This window comes from Lactuca serriola, chromosome 6 (assembly GCF_051521515.1).
Source record: "Lactuca serriola cultivar US96UC23 chromosome 6, Lser_US96UC23_V15, whole genome shotgun sequence".
Lineage (NCBI taxonomy): Eukaryota > Viridiplantae > Streptophyta > Magnoliopsida > Asterales > Asteraceae > Lactuca > Lactuca serriola.
In genome coordinates, this window is record NC_136413.1 from 68,740,016 (window position 1) to 68,752,216 (window position 12,201).

The window sequence follows — 12,201 nt, forward strand, 5'->3', positions numbered from 1 at the left end:
GTATCCGACTCTGAAAATTCGGATATCCGAAGTTTCGGATTCGGATATTGGATTTTTTAGATCAGGTCTTCAAATACGAGTATTTATGAACACCCCTAGTTCCAGGGTACGGTTCTCTTTTCCGCTCCATACCAAGATAAAGAAATAAAAATAAAAATTTATTTACTTAATTTAAAATTTTTAAATCATAATTCGTCTGTTTGTCGACCCTAAAACCTTACGGATCCCGAGTCCGTTTTCAAACAGGACAGCTTTCAGTATCGCTAGGAAACTGCGTCCCCAAAATTTCAGTAATCAACCAAAACCCTAAAAAATGCCACCATCGACCTGACTTTCATTAGGGGTTTTCCGGAGGTTAGCGAGCATCATAGCACCGACGATTCAAACAATGCCGGAAAACAAATCCATTAAATTCAGGTCATCCTCCATTAAAATCCCTCCTTTTGTCCCTATTCACCACCACCGGCATCAACACCATCACCATCACCGCCGCTCACTTCCTCTCTTCGCCGACCTCCATCTTTCAATTTCTTCAATTCTTAACAATTCCAAACACTCACTCACTCAATTCATATCTTCTTCCATCAGCAAATTCCAACCGAGTACTCAGAAACCTCCAAAACCCTCAAACCCTTTTCACTCCAAAAAACCACCGTTACTCTGCTCGGCTTCATTGGCGTTGACCCGGGTCGACGAGGAGGGCGGTGAAGTAACTCAATCGAGTAAGAGTCATTCAGTGAGCCGACATGACGACGAGCGTGTGCTAATCAGTGAGGTTTTGGTGAGAAATAAGGACGGAGAGGAGCTTGAAAGGAAAGATTTGGAGGCAGAAGCCATAGCGGCATTGAAAACATGTCGACCTAATTCAGCTTTAACTACACGCGAAGTTCAGGAAGATGTGCACAGGATCATCGGAAGCGGGTATTTCTCTTCTTGCATGCCTGTAGCAGTAGATACTCGTGATGGCATCCGTTTGGTGTTCCAGGTATGCTTAAAAACTCATACTTTGGGTTCTAATTCTATGTAATTAATAACTTTTAAGTATGTAAGACATATCTATAGTTCTATACACTAGTATGGTGTTATTTACACCAGTATCTTTTGGCATAAGGTAGAACCAAACCAAGATTTCCAAGGCCTGGTTTGTGAAGGAGCCAATGTTTTACCAACAAAATTTGTAGAAGATAAATTTCGTGATGGATATGGTATGTATCTTTCATCTTATGAATGAATGAATTCTCCATAAAGTTAAGTTACTACTATATTTAACTGATATTTTGTTAAGTTATGCAGGAAAAATTGTAAACATACGACAATTAGACCATGTTATAAACTCCATTAACGGGTGGTATATGGAGCGTGGCCTTTTTGGTTTGGTTAGCATCCGACTTCATTGTCATTTTCTCTTAAACAACATATTTGCTAATTGATATCCAAAAATGTTATATAACAGTGTTTATTATGATGAAATTGAAATGATCAGGTTTCAGGAATTGAGATTCTCTCTGGAGGAATTATTAGGTTACAAGTTTCAGAAGCAGAGGTCAACAATATATCCGTACGTTTTCTCCGTAGAACGTAAGAAGATCTTTACTTTTCTAATTATATAATTCTTTAATTCTGAAAATATTTTGATTTTTAACATTATCATCTATTTGTTGGTTTTAAAATTCAGTGGTGAGCCAACTACAGGTAAGACAAGGCCTGAGACGATTCTTAGGCAACTTAATACCAAAAAGGGGCAGGTATTTTAAACAACATGTAGCATTCTATCAACAATTACCTTTTTTCTTTTATTCGAATTTGTTAAAAATGAAGATGCAATATCAAATATGAAACGTGAAATGCTATTATCAGGTATATAGTATGCTTCAAGCAAAACGAGATGTAGACACATTGTTAGCTATGGGAATTATGGAAGATGTTAGTATTGTTCCACAACCTGCTGGAGGTAATATAACTGATGACATTCCAATTCATATAATCAAGATTCAGAAAATAGAATAAAGTCTTTTTTTATAAATCAAAGATGTTGCAATTTTCTACAGATTCAGGGAAGGTGGACCTCACTATTAATGCAGTTGAACGTGTAAGTGGAGGCATTTCAGCTGGTGGTGGAATTTCAAGTGGGTATGTTATTATTATTATTATTATTATTATTATTATTATTATTATTTTTTTATAAAAAAAGATTTTGTCATTTTGATGTATATTTGTTGATTTATAGTAGTTTTACTTATGAGTTCTTTCATTTGTAGAATCACAAGTGGCCCTTTAGCAGGACTTATTGGAAGGTAATAATATAATGTCAAAGATTATACTTTTAATTGTTTTTTACATGGTTTTGACTTTTGTTTGTATAATTTTTTTTTTTGAATTAAAGTTGTGCACTTTATCATCGAAATCTATTTGGGAGGAATCAAAAGATAAATCTTTCCCTTGAAAGGGGACAAATTGACTCGATCTTTAGGATCAACTACACGGATCCTTGGATTGAAGGAGATGATAAAAGGACATCAAGAACAATAATGGTTCAGGTACCCTTTTGAAATTTGAATTTAATTTTGTAAAAAAGATTAGATTTTTATTTATGGGTGTTTGTGTTTCAGAATTCAAGAACCCCTGGAACTCTTGTTCATGGAAATCAACCCAATAACACTAATCTAACCATTGGAAGGATTACAGCTGGCATTGAATATAGTCGCCCTTTTAGACCAAAATGGAGTGGAACAGCAGGGCTTATTTTTCAGGTATTATAAATTTTTAATATTTAAAAAAAGTTATGTTGAAAGTAAAAAAGGTGAAACCTTTTTACCTCTGTTTGTTTGGATGGAATGGAATGGAATGAGTCATTACATTCCATGGTCATGTTTGACTGTTGTGTAGGAATGAAATGATTTTTTTTAATTTTTTTTATATAATATATGTAAATAGAATGTATAGTTTTAAGTTTTAACTCTATTTTATATGTTATTTTAATTATTATTAACAAAGTTTTATTTCCAAAGAGAAAGTTGAACATAATAGAAAGTCATTAAACCCGAAATAAGTTATAAAAAAAAATAATATTTTCTGTTATTTTACAACAGTAACATTTTTAAAAAAAATCTTTTTGTATCATTAAAATATACATAAGTAAACAATTGTTCTATTGCTATTTATCATTCCAAATATTTTAAAATAAAAAACAATATGTTCTCATTATTTTACAAAAAGTAACATTGTAATTTAAATAACATAACTAAAAAAATCTGAATCTTATTGCGTTACTGAAAAACACATAAATAAAAATTCGTTAAATTCCAATTTATCATTCCATCACAAATTTATAATTAAAGCAATACATTTTGTGATTTTACAACAATAACAAAAAAAAATTCAAATCTTTTTGTATAATTCAAAATTACATAAATCAAAAGTTGTTTTATACTTCTATTGTGCTATTTATCATCCATCACAAAAAAAAAAACTCCACGACTAAGAATGAAAATTAACAAAACCACATTGAGGAATCATCCATTCCATTCTATCGAGCAAAACAAACTACGCAATGGAATGAACCATTCCATTCCATCTTTGATTCCTTCATACTAAAACAATACCTTACTATCATTCCACAATTCTATCCAACATTATTTATATTTTTAAATATAAATAATAAATAATAATTTTTGACATTAAAAACAGCGTGCTGGTGCTCGTGATGAAAAAGGGAATCCAATGATACGCGACTACCATAGCAGCCCACTAACCGCAAGGTAATTTTCACCTCTTTCCTATTTAGTCAACCTACTTTCAAAAACTTTACAAAATGACAATTTTCTCCTCACTATTTTCAATGTAGTGGAAATATCCATGATGATATGGTACTTGCTAAGCTTGAAACTGTTTACACTGGTTCAAGCGACCCTAGTTCTTCAATGGTAACACATATCATATAGTATAACAAACTTCTATTTTTTTTCTCTATAATTACGAAAATGCCCTCACAGCTTTTAAATTTTTTCAGTTAGTTGTAAACATGGAGCAAGGGCTTCCTGTTTGGTCAGAATGGCTGGTTTTCAATAGGGTTACTGGTCGTGCAAGAAAAGGACTTGCAATTGGCCCTGCTTCCCTTAATTTGAGGTAATAATAATATACAGGAAATAGCAACCTACTTATTATTATTATTATTATTATTATTATATTAAAACAAAAGTTGTTATGACTTATGAATAGTTAAGTTTTAGGTTTTTAGATTTTTGCCACTAAAGTTTTTATTTTAAGTTTTGGCCAGTGCATAGTTCTGGAGTTTTACATTTTTGCCCCAAATTTTTGTTATTTTAGACTTTGGCCACATAATCTAAAAATTTAACTATTTGTTTTAGACTTTAGCCACAAAACTTCTTATTTTGGCATATTTGATCCCTAAACTTTCATACGTTTATACTTTCCACCACTTTTTTGAATGCCACTCTCCATCCCTCACTTTGTAAAGTGCCACTTTTAGCCCCTCAATTTTGAACACCGACATTTTCATCCCTTTAACTTTCTCATGTTTGCAGATTTCACATGCTTGGTCCTTATGTAGAAAATAAATTACAATAATGGTCCTTGTAATTTACATAATAGGTCCTTGTGCAGAATTATATCTACAGGAATGATTCATATGTTTAAAAAATTACATAAATGCCCCCGTCTAATAACAAATATTAAAAAGTGAGCTTTTGTCCTTACGTCGAAAATGAATTACGAAATTGGTCCCTATGATGTTTCTTTTTTCAAAAACAGTCCCTGTAATTTTCTAAGCAAAACCTTTTCTATGTGGATACTTAATATTGTTTGATAAAAGAAAAAAGTAGGGGTATTTTTGTCTTTTTAAAATGTTGTATGAATACACAGTCTATCTGGTGGACATGTCGTGGGAAATTTCCCTCCCCATGAAGCATTCCCCATTGGTGGAACAAACAGTGTGAGAGGATATGAAGAAGGAGCAATTGGATCAGGGAGATCTTATGCTGTTGGTTGTGGAGAGATTTCTTTCCCTTTGGTAAGTTTTTTTTTTTTTTTTTTTGTTTGAAATGCCTATTTTACCCTTGATTGTATTTTGTCGACCTGGCAGGTGGGGCCCGTAGAAGGAGCCATGTTTGCTGACTACGGAACTGATCTTGGTTCAGGCCCAACCGTTCCTGGTAATTCCTTTATTTTATTTTTTCAATCTATTAATAATTTAAATATTTAATATCTCTTTTTAATTTTTAATTTTTATTTTTTAAAAGGGGATCCTGCGGGGGCTAGGCTAAAGCCGGGAAGTGGATATGGTTATGGAGTGGGAATGCGTGTAGCGTCTCCTTTAGGCCCTCTTAGACTTGAGTATGCTTTTAATGATCAAGGAACAGGGAGGTTTCACTTTGGAGTTGGTCAACGAAATTGACTTTTTTTTATTTATTTATTTTATTTTTTATTTTTTAAAGTTTTGAGTATATTATCTTTATGGTGGGAAAAAATATGTTGCCTAGAAACGAGGGACTTAATGTGACATTAGAATAATCTTTTTTATGCATCGAAGATATTTTTATGTGGGCACACGTGAGTTTAGATCTCTTGCACATGTGCTTGTGATCTTGAATTCTTGAGTTGTTCAAGGCTTCGAAGAACGATGTATTTAGTGTCTTTTAAGTTTATTGGAAATATGCGTTTTGGTTATGGTAGTGGTTTGAATTCGGTATTCGATATTTAATTAACAATACATTTAAGTCACTTTCATTTAGTTAAAAAAAAACAATTCTAATCCCTTGGGAGATCTCTATTTGCTACAAAATTGGTTTTATGTATGATCATTATAATGAATATAGAAAAAAGAAAAAGAAATGTATAAACGTTTATCCAGTGAAGTTGCAGTTTTACGATGCCAAATTATTTAAAAACTTTAAAAACAAATTTGAAGTTCTATGAGGGATTTTGAAAAATTAATTTGGTGTTAAAATAAGAAAAAGATATAAATAGAATGTTACTAACAGTTTTTGGCCTAGCATAATGAGTCTCATTCAACTAAAGGCTTAGGCTATAAGTGACTTGAACCGTGTAGATTTAAGAATAGAATAACATGTGGAAACAATTATATTAAAAAAGATTTTAAAAAAATGCTTCAACGAGGCACCAATCTAACAACGAGGAGCTCATAGGGATATGTAAAATCAATGGTTATATTAAAAATTGTTTTTAAGAGCATTTTGAAAGAGAAAATATGCCAATTTGGCTCATAGAGATATGTAAAATCAATGGTTATATTAAAAATGGTTTTTAAGAGCATTTTGAAAGAGAAAATATCCCAATTTGGCTGAATATGCTTATACAAATTTGGCTGAATAAAAATACTTTATATATATATATATATATATATAAAGCACTATTTCTATATTTTAAGGAAAGTGGGGGAGATGAATTAATGAGGATTTTTGTATGATTTTCTTTGAATTTTGAGGAATTTTAGAGTTCATCAGATAAGACAAAGAAATGTTACTTTAAGAAAACCTTTGGTTTTCTCCAAAGAAAACAAGTATCTAAAATGTGAAAGAGTAAGTGAATCCATTTGTACTATATGTGTTAGTTTTGAAGTTCCATCAAGATAATTTCATAATACAGTGAGTCATAATCCCAATAACTGAAATTTTGAATTATAAGGACAAAATTGCAAAAATGATCCCTGTGATATGTATTTTTTTCGGGTTTTAGTTTAAACACAAACATTTTTTTGATTTCGTGGTCCTTTTGGCCTAGTTTGTATGTAGAAATTGTTCCCGACTTAACTCCCGTTAAATTATTTCTATTAATCCCCTCATGTGCCTCCCACATGAGGGTATATTTGTCTTTTCCCCTTTTAGGGACCATTTTTGCAATAGAATGTCAACGCCTAATTTAATCTTTTAACCATCATTTACGATCCTAAACACACGTCAACTCCTCAGCTCCCTCACTCTTGCTTCTGCTCCATTAGAACCTGCAAAAAACCCTCATTTCTTATACAAAAACCCTAATCAAAGGAACAAAGAGAAGGTGATTTCATACGTTTTAAATCGAAATGGTGTATGTAATCTGGCAGGCCAGACCAAAGAATGTAGCTTTGGACATATCTTCTATATACGGTAAGTTGCTCAGTTTTCTTTACCTTTCCTATAAAGCATTTCCCCTTGATTTCGAGACTCAAAAATGCAAAATTTTGACTTTGTTATCATGTATTGTTTATTGTAGCGGGTGCACCCACATGGTTTAGTATTAAGCTAAATCATGGTAGGAAGTTTACTAACTTATGTGATATAAAGTACATGTAACACCCTGTTCCGAATCGTTTTCTAATTCGGGGTTGTGACCCGAAGATTGGGTATCATAAGGCTTAGGGCCTTTGGTACAAAGAGATTTAGACCCATTCAGGTGTGGGTAATGTAGATTTGATGACACCGGAGTTCGGTTTGTGTTTTGGAGCCAAAGGGATATATCGGTAAAGTGTCAGTTCTGGCTTTTTATGAATTTTGGATTTTAGTTTGGGAAGTTTTAAGGCAGGGACGAGTTGATAGAAGTGTAGAGCTTCTTGTCACCTTTACGTGGTTATAAGGATCGTCGAATTCAGGCTTAGAACGAAGAAGTTATGGCCTTTGGAAGTTTGGTGGTTAAAGGGCTAAGCCTTGTACGTAGGGTGTACAAGGGAGTACACTGGGCGTACTAGGCTAAAAGGATCACAAACACTTTTGGAGTACGCGGGGCATACTCCAGCCAGATGAAAACCCTAATTTTTAGGGTTTGCACCCTATTTAAGCTTAATTATATCATCTCTTGGACATTTTAGACCAACATCCATCTCCCATTACCCTGGAATCGTAACCCTAGAGTGATTTGGTAGGTTTTGAGCTTGAAAGAGTGTTTGTTGGTGGATTGTGAAGAAGAAGAAGACGGGGAGCACTTGAAGGGATAGCTTGAGCTTGTATATCTAGGATCTTCAACTAATTTGCAAGCATTTTCAGGTAAAAAGCTCTCACCTTGATGGTATTTGGTGTTAGATCTATTTTATGGTGTACTTTGTGCACTTTTGGAGACTTTTGAGTTAAAGGTGAGCTTTTGATCTACTCCAAAAGATATGGATGCTAGATCTTGGCTCCATTTAGTCCCCATGTTCATAAAAATGTCAATTGTATGGAAGATATTGGTCCATGCAAGCATTAAGACCTTTATTAAGCTCTTTTTGAGTTTTTGAGTCCCTTTAAGCCATGCATGAGTGTAAAGTTGCCAACTTTACGTGAAAAGTTACCCTTTAGGATCAGATATGAGAGTTTGGTTTGAGGTCTAAATCGATTAAGTGCTTATTGGAGTGAAAAGGTGGTCTGGGAAGTACGCTGGGCGTCCCCAGCTGGTACACTGCATGTATTGACCCTAGACGGAGTACACTTAGTGTGCGAGCTGAGTACGCCCCGCGTACTCAGCAGATAGAAGTTTGGGCTTGGTATTCTCAGTTTCGGCCATTGTCACACCCCCGGACCAGACAACGGAAACGTACGAAGGCGGGTGACTTCATTGTGCAGTATCTTAACAATTGAATATAAATGCAACATAGCAAATCCAAACATCATACATAAAGATAACAAACTTACATTGTTTACATCATGTTTATGTTCTCAAATTACACAAAAGAGACAATAGTGAGTAAATTCCAAACTACAACAAAAAAATCCTGAATCCGCGTTCCATAAACCTGCTTATTGATTTCCTAAGAATACAAGTCATTTGAAAAGCGGCAACATAAAATATGTTGGTGAGTTCATAAGCATTTTATACAAAAATTCGTGATAGTTTAGAAAAACCCAGAAAATCAGATATTTTCTTATCAAGATAGTTGTAAGTCTTGTTTCCAATCAAGTATAGTTGCATGTGTGTTTTAGTTTATCGTTTTCGAAATCGTATAAAATCGTTTTCCCCAGAAAATCCTATATTTTATGACGTACAGGATAGTAGTCGTAAAACCGTAAGTCTTGTGTGGTAAAAGCTTTGTTTAAAGTATCCAAACAATAGTTGTTTATAATCAATGGGTGTAACTTGCGTAAATTTCTAAATAATAACTGCTATATTCTAAGTGAATCGTTATAACCATACTAATATGACGGAGTGCCTGTCTTGATGTTCTTCAGGCGTCGGTTTCATTTAAGACATTTGTCACCCTAGATTGATCGGTCTATCTGTAGCGAACAACGAAGGTGCGGGGTGTCAACCCCGTATACATCTATACACAAATTCCCGCTCTCCCTCCAGGAGACTCTGGTTATAACTCTTTACAAGACTTTAAACGTACACTAATATATATATATATATATATATATATATATATGTATGTATGTATGTATATAGGTACAATAAAGATGCGTCTGACTAGAATACTAACATATATTTGTGCTAATAGTTGAAATTCGTCATTTATTTAATAAATAACAATAGTTGTACTCGTTGACTAGGTGTCTTGTTTTCGTTTCATAGTAGTAGTTGTGTTTGTTGACTAGGAGTTTCATATTTCGTTTTGTTTATTGAAAATAATCCACACTGAATCATATTTATCAAAAATAACTCAATATTATCGATGTTGGCAATAATGACCCTTCTTTTTACAAATTATCAAATAAGACTCATATTTGTCAAAAGGTGTAATAAGTGGTTCAAAACTTGGTGAATTGTTGAAAATGACCCATTTCTTCTAAAATGTTCATTTTAGACTTATATTTATGAAAATGTTCAAAAAGGCCCTTGTTTATACAAAAATTCCATTTTTGGTCCTTTAGAAATTGAGATGTTCAATAATTACTCAAATTTATCCCATGTTGCAAAATGATCCTTGATTATATATATATATATATATATATATATATATATATATATATATATATATATATATATATATATATATATGGCCGAAAGTGGTCCCCAAAAACATTATTATTCCTATAATTTAACCACTTCCAAAATATTTTGTCCCACAACTTGTTTAAGCAAATTTTGAAGCAATCCTTATGATTATTGTCATAACTAATTGTGACTTATATTTTTGTAATATATTAGTTCTTGGTTCCATACACAATTTGTAAAATATGGTTCATGCTCTTGCGACATGCACAAGATTTCGAATTCTTGGACAATTTCATAAGGAGTATTCATAAGTTTAGCACATGTAACTTAGCATACATGCATGACTAGCAAATATATCAAGATTTAAACAAGACCTTGACTTGTATCCTCCCCCAAAAACAATGAAAACTCAAAAATAGGGGTACGAATCTCACCTTGGGTAGGAGAATGTGTGGATGAAGAGATGTGGTGAGAAATTTGGAGCCTAGAACACTTGAAGTGTTGGATGAACTTCTTGAGGATTTTCTAGCATAAGGTTATTAACACAAAAATTTATGTGTGTGTAGAAGAATCATAATAGCTAAATGTATGAACCATTTACTAGGCATGAATTACTTACCAAAAACTAGGAATAGTTGTGAAGTAATGGACCTTGGAGCTAATTCTTGAGTTCTTGGGAGAGTTCACAGAAGGTGGGATGAAGTGGTGGAATGAGAAATGGGGTTTACGGAGGTTTACAGAATGCAAAATGAATTTGTGCAATGGGAAATGGAGTTTACACTCCCTCATATGGGATAAGGAATTGATTTGATATTTGCTTAGAGTACTGGTGGGTAATACATGAATTACTGAGATTTGCATTGGAAATAGCCACTTACAGCTCACAATCTGTAAACACCCTTGAATTGGTAAGGGGTTCACGGTCTAAATGGACTTCTAAGGTGGGTTTACGCTCGAAAAGAAGTCCCCTAAGGGGTTTACGGCCAAAAGGGTGGTCCCCCATGGTGTTCACGGCCTAAAAGTGGCCTAGATTGGTGTTCACGGCCAAAGCTTTGATGCTTAGGGTGGTTCACGATCAAGGCTTGGTGATTTGAGGTGGTTTACGGCCAAAGTGACTCATTGGAAGTAGTTCACGACCAACTAATGCCCAAGAAGTATGGTTCACGGCCTTGGGTGCTTCCTAGGGAAGTTTTCATGGTCTTTATGTATAGGAACTTTAATATGTTTGTTTTGTTGTTTATGTGATTTATATTTGACGTAAGTTCAACATCACATTAATTTGCATGGCTCATGGGAGTTTTAGGGTAGCATAATTATCAAAAATTATATTACCATAACATAATAATAATAGTATAGCTATAGCTATTACATATACGAGACTCCTTTGGCTTGGTTTTTGAACTTGAAAATTTTCAGTTGTGACATCATCGCCCCGTTAGAGGGAATTTCGTCTCAAAATTCTTTAGAGGTCATTCTTACGAACTAGCGAAAAGGTGAGGGCATTTCTGCATCATTTGATCCTCGCATTCCCACGTGAATTCCGGTCCACGCTTGGCATTCCATCTAACCTTCACAATGGGGATGCGACTTTGTTTCGTGCACTTAACTTCTCTATCCATAACCTCGACAGGATGCTCAACGAATACAAGGTTCTCGTTTACTTCAATCTCATCTAGTGAAACTGTGAGGGTTTCGTCCGATAGACACTTCTTTAGGTTTGACACATGGAATACGGGGTGTACATTACTAAGTTCCGCTGGTAGTTGGAGTGTGTAGGCTATTGGACCGATCCGAGCAAGGATCTCGAATGGTCCGATGTATCGGGGATTTAGTTTACCTCTCTTTCCAAATCGTATCATCCCTTTCCAAGGAGAGACTTTTAATAGCACTCGATCCCCCACCTAGAATTCCAGAGGCTTTCGCCTTTTATCTGCATAGCTCTCTTGTCGGTCTCGCGATGCTTGGAGTCGTGCTCTGATTTGGACTATCTTTTCTTTTGTTTATCGAATAATCTCAGGTCCAGTGAGTGTGCAGTTGGGCATTTGCCCTTTTTACAACTGGGTGTCTCCCACCTCAGCCCAGCAGAGGGGCGATCTGCATTTCCGACCGTACAAGGCCTCAAAGGGAGCGACTCTTATACTCGTATGGTAGTTTTTGTTGTATGAGAATTAGATTAGGGGTAGGTGAGTATTCCAAGCTTTTCCGAAGTCTATTACACATGCCCGAAGCATGTCTTCTAGAGTCTGAATGGTTTGCTTGCTTTGGCCATCCGTCTGAGGGTGGCAGACAATGCTCATATAAAGTTGGGTTCCAAAATCCTTCTGGAGCGATTGCCAAAAA

At 34.4% G+C, this 12,201-nt stretch overlaps 1 protein-coding gene across 1 annotated transcript; it reads left to right on the top strand.

The window, feature by feature from the left end:
* Positions 1-223: 223 nt before the first annotated feature.
* Positions 224-5,685, top strand: OEP80 (outer envelope protein of 80 kDa). Its single transcript, XM_079006812.1, has 16 exons — positions 224-985; positions 1,112-1,205; positions 1,294-1,376; positions 1,484-1,578; positions 1,676-1,745; positions 1,858-1,951; positions 2,049-2,130; positions 2,259-2,294; positions 2,384-2,537; positions 2,610-2,750; positions 3,688-3,758; positions 3,845-3,923; positions 4,010-4,125; positions 4,882-5,029; positions 5,102-5,171; positions 5,259-5,685. Exons 1-16 carry the CDS (start codon positions 389-391, stop codon positions 5,411-5,413), a joined length of 2,085 nt encoding a protein of 694 aa, XP_078862938.1. The 5' UTR covers positions 224-388; the 3' UTR covers positions 5,414-5,685.
* Positions 5,686-12,201: the final 6,516 nt, after the last annotated feature.

Coding starts and splice junctions, on each gene's coding strand:
- OEP80 (XM_079006812.1), top strand. CDS start 389: ATGCCGGAAAACAAATCCATTAAATTCAGGTCATCCTCCATTAAAATC. Junction 1,952..2,048: donor TGTTCCACAACCTGCTGGAG/GTAATATAACTG, acceptor AATTTTCTACAG/ATTCAGGGAAGGTGGACCTC. Junction 3,924..4,009: donor GCGACCCTAGTTCTTCAATG/GTAACACATATC, acceptor AAATTTTTTCAG/TTAGTTGTAAACATGGAGCA.